General features: G+C 38.3%; 1 protein-coding gene across 2 annotated transcripts in view; it reads right to left on the bottom strand.

The window, feature by feature from the left end:
* Positions 1 to 13,467, bottom strand: part of LOC130912490 (kazrin-like) — a 230,061-nt gene that overhangs the window by 215,697 nt on the left and 897 nt on the right. For both annotated transcript variants that reach the window (XM_057830614.1, XM_057830615.1), the window contains exon 1: positions 9,572 to 13,467. This exon is cut by the window's right edge and continues 897 nt beyond it. In XM_057830614.1, the coding sequence (XP_057686597.1) occupies positions 9,572 to 9,647 (76 nt within the window). In that variant the 5' untranslated portion in view covers positions 9,648 to 13,467. The remainder of the gene's footprint in view (positions 1 to 9,571) is intronic.

Here is a 13,467-nt window from a genome sequence, read left to right as displayed (position 1 = left end):
ATGACTCATGTTGTTGAGCGACAAATGACTGTGATTATACAATTAACCAGTAGGGGGTATCATGCTCACATGACGCTTCGAGAAATGAACCCTTTCTCAAACCAATTGGCTCAATGCCTCATGAGGCTTCATCTCACCATCACTACCTTTCACCAATCTGGTGTTTTACAAGTGCAATCAAATGATTGCAGTCAGGTGCTTCTTGTTTCTGCTGAAACCTCATTGGTTAAACTGTCTGTGTTTGATCAGTTGGAATAATGACCAGGATCCACTGCGGCCCTCGAGGATCGGTTGCCCAGCCAAGTTGTAGAGAATACTCTCACTACCGGTCCATATGAAAATGTTAAAGTTTACTTTATTCGTCATCCTCTCTCGTATTTTACCCCCGATGAGGCAGGTGTTTGAGGACAGTGATGTTTAGCAGTGCTGTGCAAGGTATGTGAATCCTATTAAAAAACAAATCAAGGACAAATTAGCGGATGTTTTTATTTTTCGAAAGATGTGATCGACGGGCATTAGGTGAGATCTTACTGGACACCTTTGATTTAGAGCAGAAGTAGTTTAAAGTTACTCTGAAATTAAAGTTTTTTAAATGTCCGAGAAAGCCAGACTACCTGCATAAAGCTTGAGGAGACGTGCAAACTCCAAAGAGGATGGCCATTCTTGAGTTTTTAAATCTAAAAATTTTATTTGAATAATTCTTTTGGATTAAACTCTGAAACCTTTTTAACAATCAAGAAGAGTCTTATTTCCTCGGATCAACTTTTGCATTTGACCGTAATTACAAGAATACAACTGTTTGAAAACCCTTTAAAGGCCCTATAGGGAGTTTGTCACTTTTGGGGTTTAGATATTAATGGCTATATTTGGAGTTATTTTGAGGGGAAAATAAATTAACTCTATTATATAAGCTGCACACAGACTATTTTCATTATGTCAAAGTGTCATTTTGTCAGTGTTGTCCCATGAAAAGATATACTCAAATATCTGCAGAAATGCGAGGGGTGTACTCACTTGTGATATACTGTAGTTGTAGTGGTCAAACCTTGGAATGTCAAACGTCAGAACAGAACTTTCCCTGAGTAATTTTAACTATTTAAAAGCCAAGGAGGCGAGCTGTCATGCTCAGCTGACAAATGGGAGCAGTGAGTGCTGGGGGAGGCTTGACGCCTCATCACAACAGAGAGCAGAAAACAGAACACGGCACCAGTTGGGAGCAAAAGAATTGTTACAGGATTATGCACCTGGCACTGCCACGTGCCACATACAAGTCTTGGTGTATATATATTCTGCCAGAATCTCAGCAGAGGGCTGTTAATATTCTTTTGATATATGCAACACTCAGTGGAATTTTCCCTGAGGCAGGTCTTTGCTTTAGGGACTTGTGATGCAGTGATGGGTGACAGCCAAAGATAACAAAAATCCCACTATAATTACTGTTCAGATGTTGCAAGCCAGCGCTATGGCGGATTAGTCTTCAACTAACTGTGCAACACTGTTAGGTTAGGGCTATAAAAATAGTATCCATCTTTTATTCTCACACTTTCTCACCCAATACCTCCTCCCGCCTTCCATCCTCTGCTTGCCTTCCTTTTCCCAAATCACAGGCATGAAGCCTGAGCTTCAAAGAGCATAGATAACTTGGAGGGGCGAAGACTCAAGTAAGACTGTAATTCATAACAACGCGTGCAATGATATAATTTTCTCATTCATTTTGAGTGGCGTTTGAGTTTAATGCAAAAGGGTGATTCTCACAGCAACCAACAAACACAAGAGGTGTGTGTGCATTTTGGGTGGGGGGGTTCTCAGAACTCCTATTAAAAATAAGGTAGATTTGAAAGACAACACCCATCATTAGCTACATCTCTGCAATAACTACAGTGGGGCAAATAAATATTTAGTCAACCACTAATTGTGCAAGTTCTCTCACTTGAAAATATTGGAGAGGCCTGTAGTTGTCAACATGGGTAAATCTCAACCATGAGAGACGGAATGTGAAAAAAAAACAGAAAATCACATTTTTTGATTTTTAAAGAATTTATTTGCAAGTCATGGTGGTAATAAGTATTTGGTCAATACCAAAAGTTCACCCCAATACTTTGTTATGTACCCTTTGTTGGCAATAACGGAGGCCAAACATTTTCCATAACTCTTCACAAGCTTTTCACTAGGGCTGTCCCAAACGACTAATTTTCTCCCGATTAGTCATCCGACTATTTTTACGATTAGTCGACTAATCTAATAATTAATTTTTTTTTTTTTTTTTTTTTTTTTTTTTTTTTTTTACTAATTTAGCAATGAAATTTTTGTTGACGCTTATCAATTCACAAAAAACATATTGGAACACTCAAATTATTTATTAAAGTACAAATAAACACGTAAATAACAATAATAAATCACAAATAAACAATGAGTTCAAATGCTGATAGAATTAACTAGTGTAGCATCCCGATTGAAAAGATGGTCTCTTAAACTGATGGTTTACAACTTTTATTCCATCCTTGATGTAAACACACTGTAAGAGCTACGGTGCACACAAATAAAGCAACACAATTAGAAATTAACAAAAACTTTTCACCTTTTTCCTTTTAAACCTTATTTATATATCAATGAATTGCCTATATGAATTGCCTTTACCTTATTACCTTATCATTGACAATCTCTCCCTTGAGTGCAATGACTGTATATACTGTATATATTTATGACCTTTTAACCTTATATAATTTTCTATACATTAAAATAAACCATAACATGAAATAAACCTTTCAATTAGCATTAAGAACAATACTAATAGTACTTATAGGCCCATTGTCAATGAAACATTATTATTTAGTAAGGCGACAGCACCCTCTAGTGTACAAAAAATGAAGGGAAAAAAAAATTACAAACTGCGTGAAGGCGCTTGAGTTGTTTATTCACGGCCGACGCGCAGCCAAGCTTGGCACTGAACAGACAGGACAGAAGAGTGTACTCTCCTTTGTTTCTTTGAAATAAGTCAATGTTTTGGACACTCTGGTGCGCTTTTTTTTGGCTTTGTGCCGCTTTCCCCGCTTGCAAACAGAGCATCCGACATTCTAACTTTCCACGCATATATTTTTTTAACCCTTCATTAACCGTCGACGGGATGTTGTGCTCGTCGACGGATTTACGTCATCGATGACGTCGACTATGTCGACTAGTCGGGACAGCTCTACTTTTCACACACTGTTGCTGGTATTTTGGCCCATTCCTTCATGCAAATCTTCTCTAGAGCAGTGATGTCTTGGGGCTGTCGTTGGGCAATACGGACTTTCAACTCCCTCCACAGATTTTCTAGGGGGTTGAGATCTGGAGACTGGCTAGGCCATTCCAGGACCTTGAAATGCTTCTTACGAAGCCACTCCTTTGTTGCCCTGGCTGTGTGTTTGGGATTATTGTCATGCTGAAAGACCCAGCCACGTCTCATCTTCAATGCCCTTGCTAATGGAAGGAGATTTTCACTCAAAATCTCTCGATACACGGCCCCATTCATTCTTTCCTTTACACAGATCAGTAGTCCTGGTCCCTTTGCAGAAAAACAGCCCCAAAGCATGATCCTCCACCCCATGCTTCACAGTGGGTATGGTGTTCTTCGGATGCAATTCAGTATTCTTTCTCCTCCAAACAGAAGGACCTGTGTTTCTACCAAAAAGTTGTATTTTGGTTTCATCGGACCATAACACATTCTCCTAGTCCTCTTCTGGATCATCCAAATGCTCTCTAGCGAACCGCAGACGGGCCTGGACAAACCCATAAGCATTAATACCTCAGGAATTGGCATCTGAGGTATCCTGTAACAATTTCGCAGCATTCTTTACACACAAAGTACTACAGATTAGACAGACTGTGTGCAACTCCAAATTAACAAATGTTACACTAAACGCCTCCCAAAATGTCTCCCACGTCAATCTTAGACTGTTTAGCCTCTTGGACTATGCCACTTTAACAGAAATTGTGTCGAAATTAAAGCCCACAACATGCTGCCTTGACATCCTTCCTTTAAACTTTTTCAAAACTGTTTTTCATTGCATAGCCCCAGACATACTTCAAATTATAAACACTTCCCTCCAAACAGGAGAGTTTCCTCAGACTTTAAAAACTGCAGTAATAAAACCTCTCCTAAAAAAACCTAATCTGGATGCCTCAACCATTAGTAATTACAGGCCAATATCAAATCTGACATTCCTGGGGAAAATTATCGAAAGGGTTGTGTTTGAACAGATCCAGACTTTTATGATGCAAAACAATCTTTTTAACTCATTTCAGTCTGGATTTCGGCCAGAACACAGCACCGAGACCGTACTTATCAAAGTCCTAAATGATATTCGCCGGAATACCGATGCAGGCAAATCATCTGTTCTGCTACTATTGGATCTCAGCGCCGCATTTGACACGGTTGATCACAACATACTACTCAGCAGATTGGAACAGTGGGTAGGGCTTAGAGACACTATTCTTCAGTGGGTCACATCCTATTTACATTATAGGGATTTCTTTGTGTCGATCGGAAACTATCAGTCAGAACGAACCAAATTCATGTGTGGAGTCCCTCAAGGGTCAATTCTTGGACCACTCTTATTTAACATCTATATGCTTCCGTTAGCTCAGATAATGGAACAGTATGACATCTCATATCACGCCTATGCAGATGACACACAACTGTACATTTCTGTGTCCCCACATGATTATAGTCCCTTAGTCTCCCTGAGCAAATGCATTCATCAAATCAATGAATGGATGTGCCAGAATTTTCTCCAGTTAAATGTGGAGAAGACAGAGGTGATCATTTTTGGGCCAAAAAAGGAAAGGTCAAAGATAAGCAGCCAACTTAGCACAATGTCACTTACAGTTACAAATCAAGTCAGAAACCTTGGCGTAATTATTGACTCAGACCTAAAATTTGATAGCCATCTAAAGTTCGTCACTAAATCCGCTTATTACCACCTAAAAAATAGAACCAGAATTAAGGGGCTTCTGACTCAACAAGACATGGAAAAACTTATGCATGCATTCATTTTCAGCAGATTGGACTACTGCAACGGTATATTTACAGGTCTTGATAAAAATCAGTCAGGAAGCTGCAGCTAGTACAGAATGCTGCAGCCAGAGTCCTCACAAATACAAGGAAGCTGGACCACATTACACCGGTTTTGAAATCGCTACACTGGCTTCCAGTGAGTCAAAGGATAGACTATAAAATACTACTGCTCGTCTACAAAACACTTAATGGCCTTGGACCAAAATACATGCTTGACTTGTTAGATTCCTATGAGACATCTAGACCCCTAAGGTCGTCTGGAACCGGTCTTCTCCATGTTCCAAGAACAAGAATCAAGCAGGGTGAGGCAGCATTTAGTTATTATGCTCCTCACCTCTGGAACAAGTTACCCGAACGTCTGAAGTATGCTCAAACTGTTAGCTCCTTTAAATCAGGGCTAAAAACGCTTTTGTTTAGCACTGCATATCCATAACTGTCTATATAATTCAATCTATCTGCTTTCTATTCCTCTTGTGCTTATCTCCATTGCTGATTTCAATTATTATTAGTAGTAGTAGTTTTTGTTTTATTTTTATTTATTTATTTTTATTCTGTGATTAAATGCGATCTTTTGCTTGGTTTTTACGTTGTGTTGATTTAAATGTGACTTTTATGGTCTTCATGTGATGTAAAGCACTTTGAATTGCCTTGTGTTGAATTGTGCTATATAAATAAATTTGCCTTGCCTTGCCTTGTAAATACAACTACAAACACATTGCCCAGTTAGTTTTGTGATAGTCATTGAAGAACTGATTATTTTTTATGAATTTCCGCATCAAGTACTGTTCAGTTGCAGTATTTTAGCCATTAAAATTGTTCTGCTATGTGCAAAAACTGTCAGCCCAAGCTGCAGCTTGCAGATAACCATTATTTATTGATGAAAAGAAAACATTAGAGTTACGTACATAAAAACACAATACATCATAAATCTGCAGTACAGTCCATGCACCCGTTTGCACCAAAGGTGTTATTTCTGCTTTTAAAGGATTTGACACTTTATGTGATGCAGTGAGGAGGCTTGATGCAGGATGAAACATACAGTGTTCGGGCTCTATGAATCACGTAAAAACCATTTAAAAAATTATTCACATGTGAATAGTTTATGGAGGGTTAGCAGCTGTTGTGTCCCTTTGGTTCTAAATCCATTGCATTTTTTTTTATATATATATAACTCAAATGTGTAAATCAAGGTGTTTCAAAAATTAATCTTTTTATAAGTCTAACCTCAGGGTAGAAAGTACAGAATTATTGATATTCCACTGGTTCTATAAACCCTATAAATTTCTCTCTCTCTCATATATATACATACAATGATGCAAATAAGTATATTTTAAGCCAAAACAACTGTTGTGTTTGATAGAACAATAATATGTCTATATGCTGCCATAGCAGATTATTCATGGCGCACTAAGCCCCCGAACTATTTTTAATTTGTCCGTTTTACCCTGAAAACCCCCATTTATAACGTCATGCAACCGCTTCTGTTCCAACCCAGCCATAAAACGAAGGTAATTAATATTTATTATTCAAAATGTTTGTCGTTTTTATCTTAGAATCATTAATTGATGTCTCATATTTCCTTTTTTTTTTTTTTAAGAATAACTAAAAAATTATTCACTCACATATTTTAAACTTTTAAACAAATTATGTCACAATGAAAAAAATGGCATCTGTAAAAAAAGTCACGGATATCTACCTCATAACTATCACTTAATTGTATTTTTTTGTTACAGTCGCATTCTCTTGGACATGTTAGAGGATAATCGATCCAAACAAAGAAAAATTGGGGGGGGAAAAAACGTATAAAAGGGTAAATATATGAAAAGGGAAATCTCGACCACTCTTTGAGGTCTGCAATTTCTGCATCGCGACCCTTGTTATATTACCATGTTTCACCCATAAAATCCCCCCAAAAATCCAGCTGTGGCCATTCACAGCTGTGTCTTGACACTCAGTGATACATGCTACATGGAGTTTTTGGATCGAAACAAGGTAAGTACACGATGATATCTCGTTAAAGTCATGGCATCTGTAATTTTGCTCTCGCATGCTCTCACCTCCAGATAGGGTTTTGCTGTAAAAAGCTTTTTTTTTTTTTTTTTTTAAAAATATGCCCTCCTGTTCAAGATTATTCTTCCCCAAGAAACTTGAGATTTTAGGCTTTCCAATGATGTATCACACGTGAATATCGGACAATTTTGAAATTTGGCCAAATTGGGGTCTCAGAGCGGAACTTCCAAGTCACTTGAGTGTTTTCCGCCATACATATAGGACACTAGGGGCGTAACCCCCAAGCTGGGTGCATGGGTCCAACAGATACCATAAAACAACGTCCGACGTCTCCGTTCAGAAGAGTGCAATCCTAGCTAGGGACAGCTAAGGTCCTGTGCAGAACCCTCAAGCTCCCAGGCGTCTGGTAGAGGACCCGAGCTTGAAAGGAAGACCATACCGCCCGGGTGGGCTAGACGACGATTATTTTATTTAAAAAAAAAAAAATATATATATGTATATATATATATATAAAATTAAATTAGGGCTGTCAAACGATTAAAATTTTTAATCGAGTTAATTACAGCTTAAAAATTAATTAATCGTAATTAATCGCAATTAATCGCAATTCAAACCATCCATAAAATATGCCATATTTTTCTGTAAATTATTGTTGGAATGGAAAGATAAGACAAGATGGATATATACATTCAACATACGGTACATAAGGACTGTATTTGTTTATTATAACAATAAATCAACAAGATGGCATTAACATTATTAACATTCTGTTAAAGTGATCCATGGATAGAAAGACTTGTAGTTCTTAAAAGATGAATATTAGTACAAGTTATAGAAATGTTACATTAAAACGCCTCTTAATGTTTTCGTTTTAATAAAACTTGTAAAATTTTCAATCAAAAAATAAACTAGTAGCCTTATTCTGTCCTCAATGTGTGTGAGTACACAAATTGACAGATAGCGAACATAAGTTCCAAAAAGAAATCAGACGGTGTGGCAAAGTTGCATGGGCTTTACTGAAGTCATCTCTTTTTGACAGGAGCACGTTTCTTGTATTTTTGTAAAACTGAAAATAACAAGGCAATGTGTCAATAACTTGCATAAATTACAAAATAACATAAAATGTACACACACGTGTCCATTTGAGCAGTAGCACTAGCCAATTAGCTCACAAGCATCTAACAATGTAACTGCATTTCACCATATATGTGAACAAATTCAAATACACATCATCAATAACTATCTAATGCTCATGAATATAAACAAAGGAGGAATATAACTCACAAGCGATGCATGTATTAGACACAAACAGTGTGATGGGGCTATGAGAACTGCCACTGAATACTGGATGCGGACGTTAGCTGGTCTGAATAGCACTGTATTAGTGTGAGTTCGCGTCGACATATAATCACGTCAGAAAAGCGCGCCGAAACCCAAATAATCAGCTGCACTGAATCGCCAGCAGAGGGCGACATTACGCCACATAACATATGCAAGTCACACCCAAGCGCCAGCAGAGGGCGGAAAAACTCCATAAAACAAAATTAACAAGTTGGCCTTTCACTGTACTGACATTTAAATCTGTCTGAGCGGGCCTAGTGCGTTAATTGCGTCAAATATTTTAACGTGATTAATTAATAAAATTAATTAACGACCGTTAACGCGATAATTTTGACAGCCCTAAATATATATATATATATATATATATATATATATATATATATATATATATATATATATATATTAATATTATTTATTATTTTTGCGATATAGTTAGAAATGTACTATCGTATTCTAAAAAGGCTCAAAAACACTTTTTGATCTGATTTTATTTCATGCGTACATATACAGTATAGACACGATTTGAGGGAAGGTGATTTAAAGTGGTGGTGGTGGTGGTGAAAACCTCCACCTTCAGCCTACACACTTCTGATGTATTTTTCATTGCAGCTATATTGTATTTTAAGTCTTGGTTTATTGTTTAAAAGAAATGAAGCAAATAAAATCACAGTGGAATCACAAATGTGCCAATGCAAGCCCAATAAAGTTGCTGCAAAATCCAAACATCATGGTACCACTAAAGAATTTAATGTATGATTATTATTGCCGCATCTTTCTTTATAGCCTTGAATATTAAATGTAATTTCACCCTGGTTGATGAGTTATTTTCCATTTTGCTAGCCAGAGATCACATTATTGGACCCCTATGTCTCATTTGGATGCAAATTCACTTGAATATAATCTTTCCACGCTCCTGAGAATGGTGAGATCATCTTAGTCTAAATACATCTTGTATCATGCTGCAATATCATTGCTTGGCACTTGACATGGTTCAATGAAATGGAAGGTCTTGCAACGGGCTTAAAAGAGATGGTATATAAAAGTTCAATAAACCACAGCTTGGTTTACTTTGCATTGGACACTCAAGTGTGCACGACATCAAAAACAAGTTAATCAACAAAGTTATTCCAAAACAAGCAACATGTTTTGCATGTAAACACTCACTGGCTTGCATTAGCTGACCCTGGCGCCCAAACACCTGGGAAAACGGGCTTCGGCTGCAGGTGAGCATCTCCTCCATGACTGGATGAGAGGAGAAAAAAAAAGTCCTGAGCAAAAGAAAAAAAACAAAGTGCAGGCTCGCAAAATCAGCTAGAGAAGGCTGGCAGGTGCAGATGGCTCAACTCTCTCTCACTGACTGAATAATTTGTCTAGCAATCGCTCCCTTTTCGTCCACTGTTCGCCTTGCCACCAAGCCGGTTGCAGATCAGCCTAGTGTCCCGTTGCTTCTGATGTCTCTCTGTAGCCCTGCTGACGAGAGATCAGTGCTGCCGGGTAGCTTTTGGCTTGCTCATTAGTACGACAGTGTGTGTGTGTATGTATGTGCAAGAGAAAGAGAGAACGAGAGTGAGAGAGCTAGCGCAATGGTGGGGAGAAGTAGAAGACTGCAGCAGGGCAGACAGAGTCCCTTGACAATACAGACTAGAGAAATGACTGTTGCCAGATGTAACGTCATATACTATAACTGATGCTTGTACTTTCTGTGACTTTGTGCTGTAGGCTATTGTTGGACACGTTTCAAGAGTCACTTAAGACAACTGCTCAGATGTTACATCCAGAAGCTCCCTTGTGCAGTCATTCGCAAAGACAAGTGTTATGTGAGTAGATTTAGGTGTTATAAAGGACATAACCCAATTTCCCTTTACTGTTCCAGAAAATGCCGTCAGAAAGATGTGCATAACAAATAAATGCTCTTCCACTATATGGCAGATGTAACAATTGGTGTTCATTGTCTGTCATTGACAACAGATAACACAGGGCTAAATGACCTAGAGCTCAAACCTCAACGTCAATGGTTCATCCAGGAGAATGTCAACCCTCTGCCCTGCCACCACACTTGCACTTTCACTTCAAACTCTAAATCCAACAGTGGGTCACATGAGAATATTTTACTTAAAAGAGTTTGTGTGAATGACATTTTTATTTCTGACCGTCCCTTTAGGAAGCCCATGCCCTAAATTAATACTGTTGATAATCTATTTCACTGGACAGAAATTCTGTGAAGTGACATCCGACCATCCCCGAGGCAAAATGCAGAACTAATACAACTTTGGATTGTCCCTGAAGGGTATACCTGATAAGGATACAATTAAAGATCCAAATGCAAAACTCAGAAATGATAACTTTAACTCAAGAACTATTTTCTCTCTTTGTGGCACACAGTGTGATACTTTGAGGTTTGAGAAGTCTAAGGAGCTCTTTTGGTTGGTGAAAACGGTCCTCTGTTGCAACCAGCGCCTGTTGATAACCCACAAGTGCAAATTATTTTTGCACCACTTACAGTGCAACATTTGGCGCAAAAGTCATTTGTGCAACAGAGTTAGGGGCAGTTTACATGGTGCGACACCAAGATGCAATGATTGTGTTGCGGAACCTCGCCTTTATATGGTGTCAGTGAAAACGGATGGCGAAGACACAATCTTTTGATTCCAGCCTCCAAAGCGGAAGCATTCGATTGCAGGGCTTGCTGTGCAATCATATAAATGGGAACCCACTCGCTTCGATGATGTCAGCACTCGTACACGTCACTTTGGGCATGCGCAGTCTCACCTACTAAACATTCAGAACAACAAACATGGCGAAACTCTGGCTTGTCCTTTTAGTGGTGCGACAAATGCTTACGTTTTTGTGCCTTTTGAGGCAGAAACCTCTGATATTGCAGCATTTTTCACGCCAGCGAAGGCGCAATACATGCAGCAAATATTGCAACCTTTCCCCAGATGGCGACGGACAATCATCCGACGCATGTGGATTCGACCGGTGTTCTATCAAATTTTTCACTCTTATAGGCTGTATTGGAACCATGGGGAAAAAGTGCTTAGAAAATGGATTTCGTTCCACTCAAGTGGATCTACATGAACTCTGCTTTATAATATATATACATTGCTAATTAGTACCCAAAAATAAAGTTCTACTCAGTTTCCAGTCATTTTTTTAATGATTAGCATTTTTGTGTCCTTTTTTTTTTTTTTTTTTTTTTTTTACTGTGACGCAGTGATATTGATAAGGCGGAGTAGGATTTGCAGTGCGTGAAGTGGTGTACGTCATGTGTACCAATAGGAGACAAGGATTGTTGCCATGGTTTCCAAAAAACACAACATGGCGTCAAGCGCGTCCAGTTCCGACATGAGCGAATATGAACAAAAAAAATAAGGAAACCGCATTCCGAATTTAGTCAAAAGGCATCGAAACAATGCTATATGCATCAAGCATCTGTCCAAGGGTGAAAAAGTGCAGGAATTTAGACGAAAACGGTGGGATACTTAGATAGCCTGGGGACAGACAATGGCTTTCTCTCCAGGCGCCGTCGAAGATCTTGCTAAAAATGATGAACATTGCATCGACATGGATTTTTAACGACATTGACTACAAGTAAGCCAAACACACGCGTTTTTTTGTGAATAATAATGGGGTACTGGGGCTTTTGGGCAGATCACATACAGTATAAAGTTAAGACTTACAATATAAATTCTGGGCTGTAACTGTGATTGTCATTTTAAGAACTCACCATTATTGTTTTACATGGATGAAAAAGTTTTGAGACTTGTATAGCATTGCCATTAAATAACTGGGAGGGGGTCTTTTGCGTTTTGAGATGGTACAGCATATTAAAAAATAAAAAAATTAAAAAATGAGGCATTGACATAAAACAGTCTTCAGTTTAACTATAGTTCCAAAAACCTATTTCATAATTTTATTCAGGAAAAATGGGCGAAATAGACAAGCTTAGATAATTTTTATTGCACGATTACGCAAATATGACATGGATAAAACGGTTCCCACATGGTTTATGTCAGGGCCGGCCCAGCCTATACGCAGATTATGCAGCTGCTTAGGGCCCCTGACCACTAGGGGGCCCCCCAATCTGGCAATTGTTTAACCCTTTAACACCTAAGCCTATTTTGGCCAAATTTGCATGCATTTGATGTTGCCTTTATCTTTCAAAGAAAAAAAATGTTTACAATGGCCAAGGTGGATCCCTTTTTCCAGGACACCTTGAACTTCATGTCCAAACTGTTGTTTTCTTCACTGACCAATTATAATCCACATTTTGGACCCCAAAAGACAAAAAAAATCCCAAAATCTTTTTTCAAAATTTGTAACGTTGATGTCCCATTGACAACTAAACATGCTCGACCAACCGTTTTGAAGCTTGATAATATTTATTCAACTCGTTAGGATAAACATTCAATAGAAAAAAATCAGATTGAATAGTTTTTTGTTTGACAATTCAACACAAACAGCAGGTATGGTCATAGGCGTTTTTGGCCTTTACACATACTATGGTCAAAACAGGTTATATACAGTGCAAAATAGTGAGAAAAAAATTTATATATATCATCCAACACAAAAAATGGTTTGGAGGATATCTCTTTGTGAAGTTAGGTGTTGTACCCATCACCTTATCAAAAGTATATACGTACATGCAATCAAACTTCTCAAACGCACATCTACGTAAAATTTGAAAAGATTATAGTGGCATGCTACCCGATAATTTTTTTTTTTTTCACACTCAATAAAGCTTCTTCTTGAACAGGTCACGGAGCTGTGTCACACACGTCACACAGCCTACTCTTTCGCCGTTTGCGCGCTGCTGTCAGCCTGTCACTTCTATCGCCGAGACGCCGACTCGTCCCAAGAAAACAACGACAAATACGGCTCATCTTCTTCCTTGAGTTAGTGAAATAATCCATTAGCTTGCGCTAAATGTAGTTTTAGATTCATTCCGCACGTTTCAAAGTCGCTCGCTCAAACCAACCTGCCGTTGCTTGCTTCGCATGCCTCCCTTTCATTAGTTGGCTCCTCGCTTGGAAATTTATTAAAAATGATCACATTCGGTT

The sequence above is a fragment of the Corythoichthys intestinalis genome, chromosome 2, assembly GCF_030265065.1.
Source record: "Corythoichthys intestinalis isolate RoL2023-P3 chromosome 2, ASM3026506v1, whole genome shotgun sequence".
NCBI classification, from domain to species: Eukaryota; Metazoa; Chordata; class Actinopteri; order Syngnathiformes; family Syngnathidae; genus Corythoichthys; species Corythoichthys intestinalis.
The sequence above is the reverse complement of the archived record's forward strand: the minus strand, read 5'-3'. Positions and strand labels throughout refer to the sequence as shown.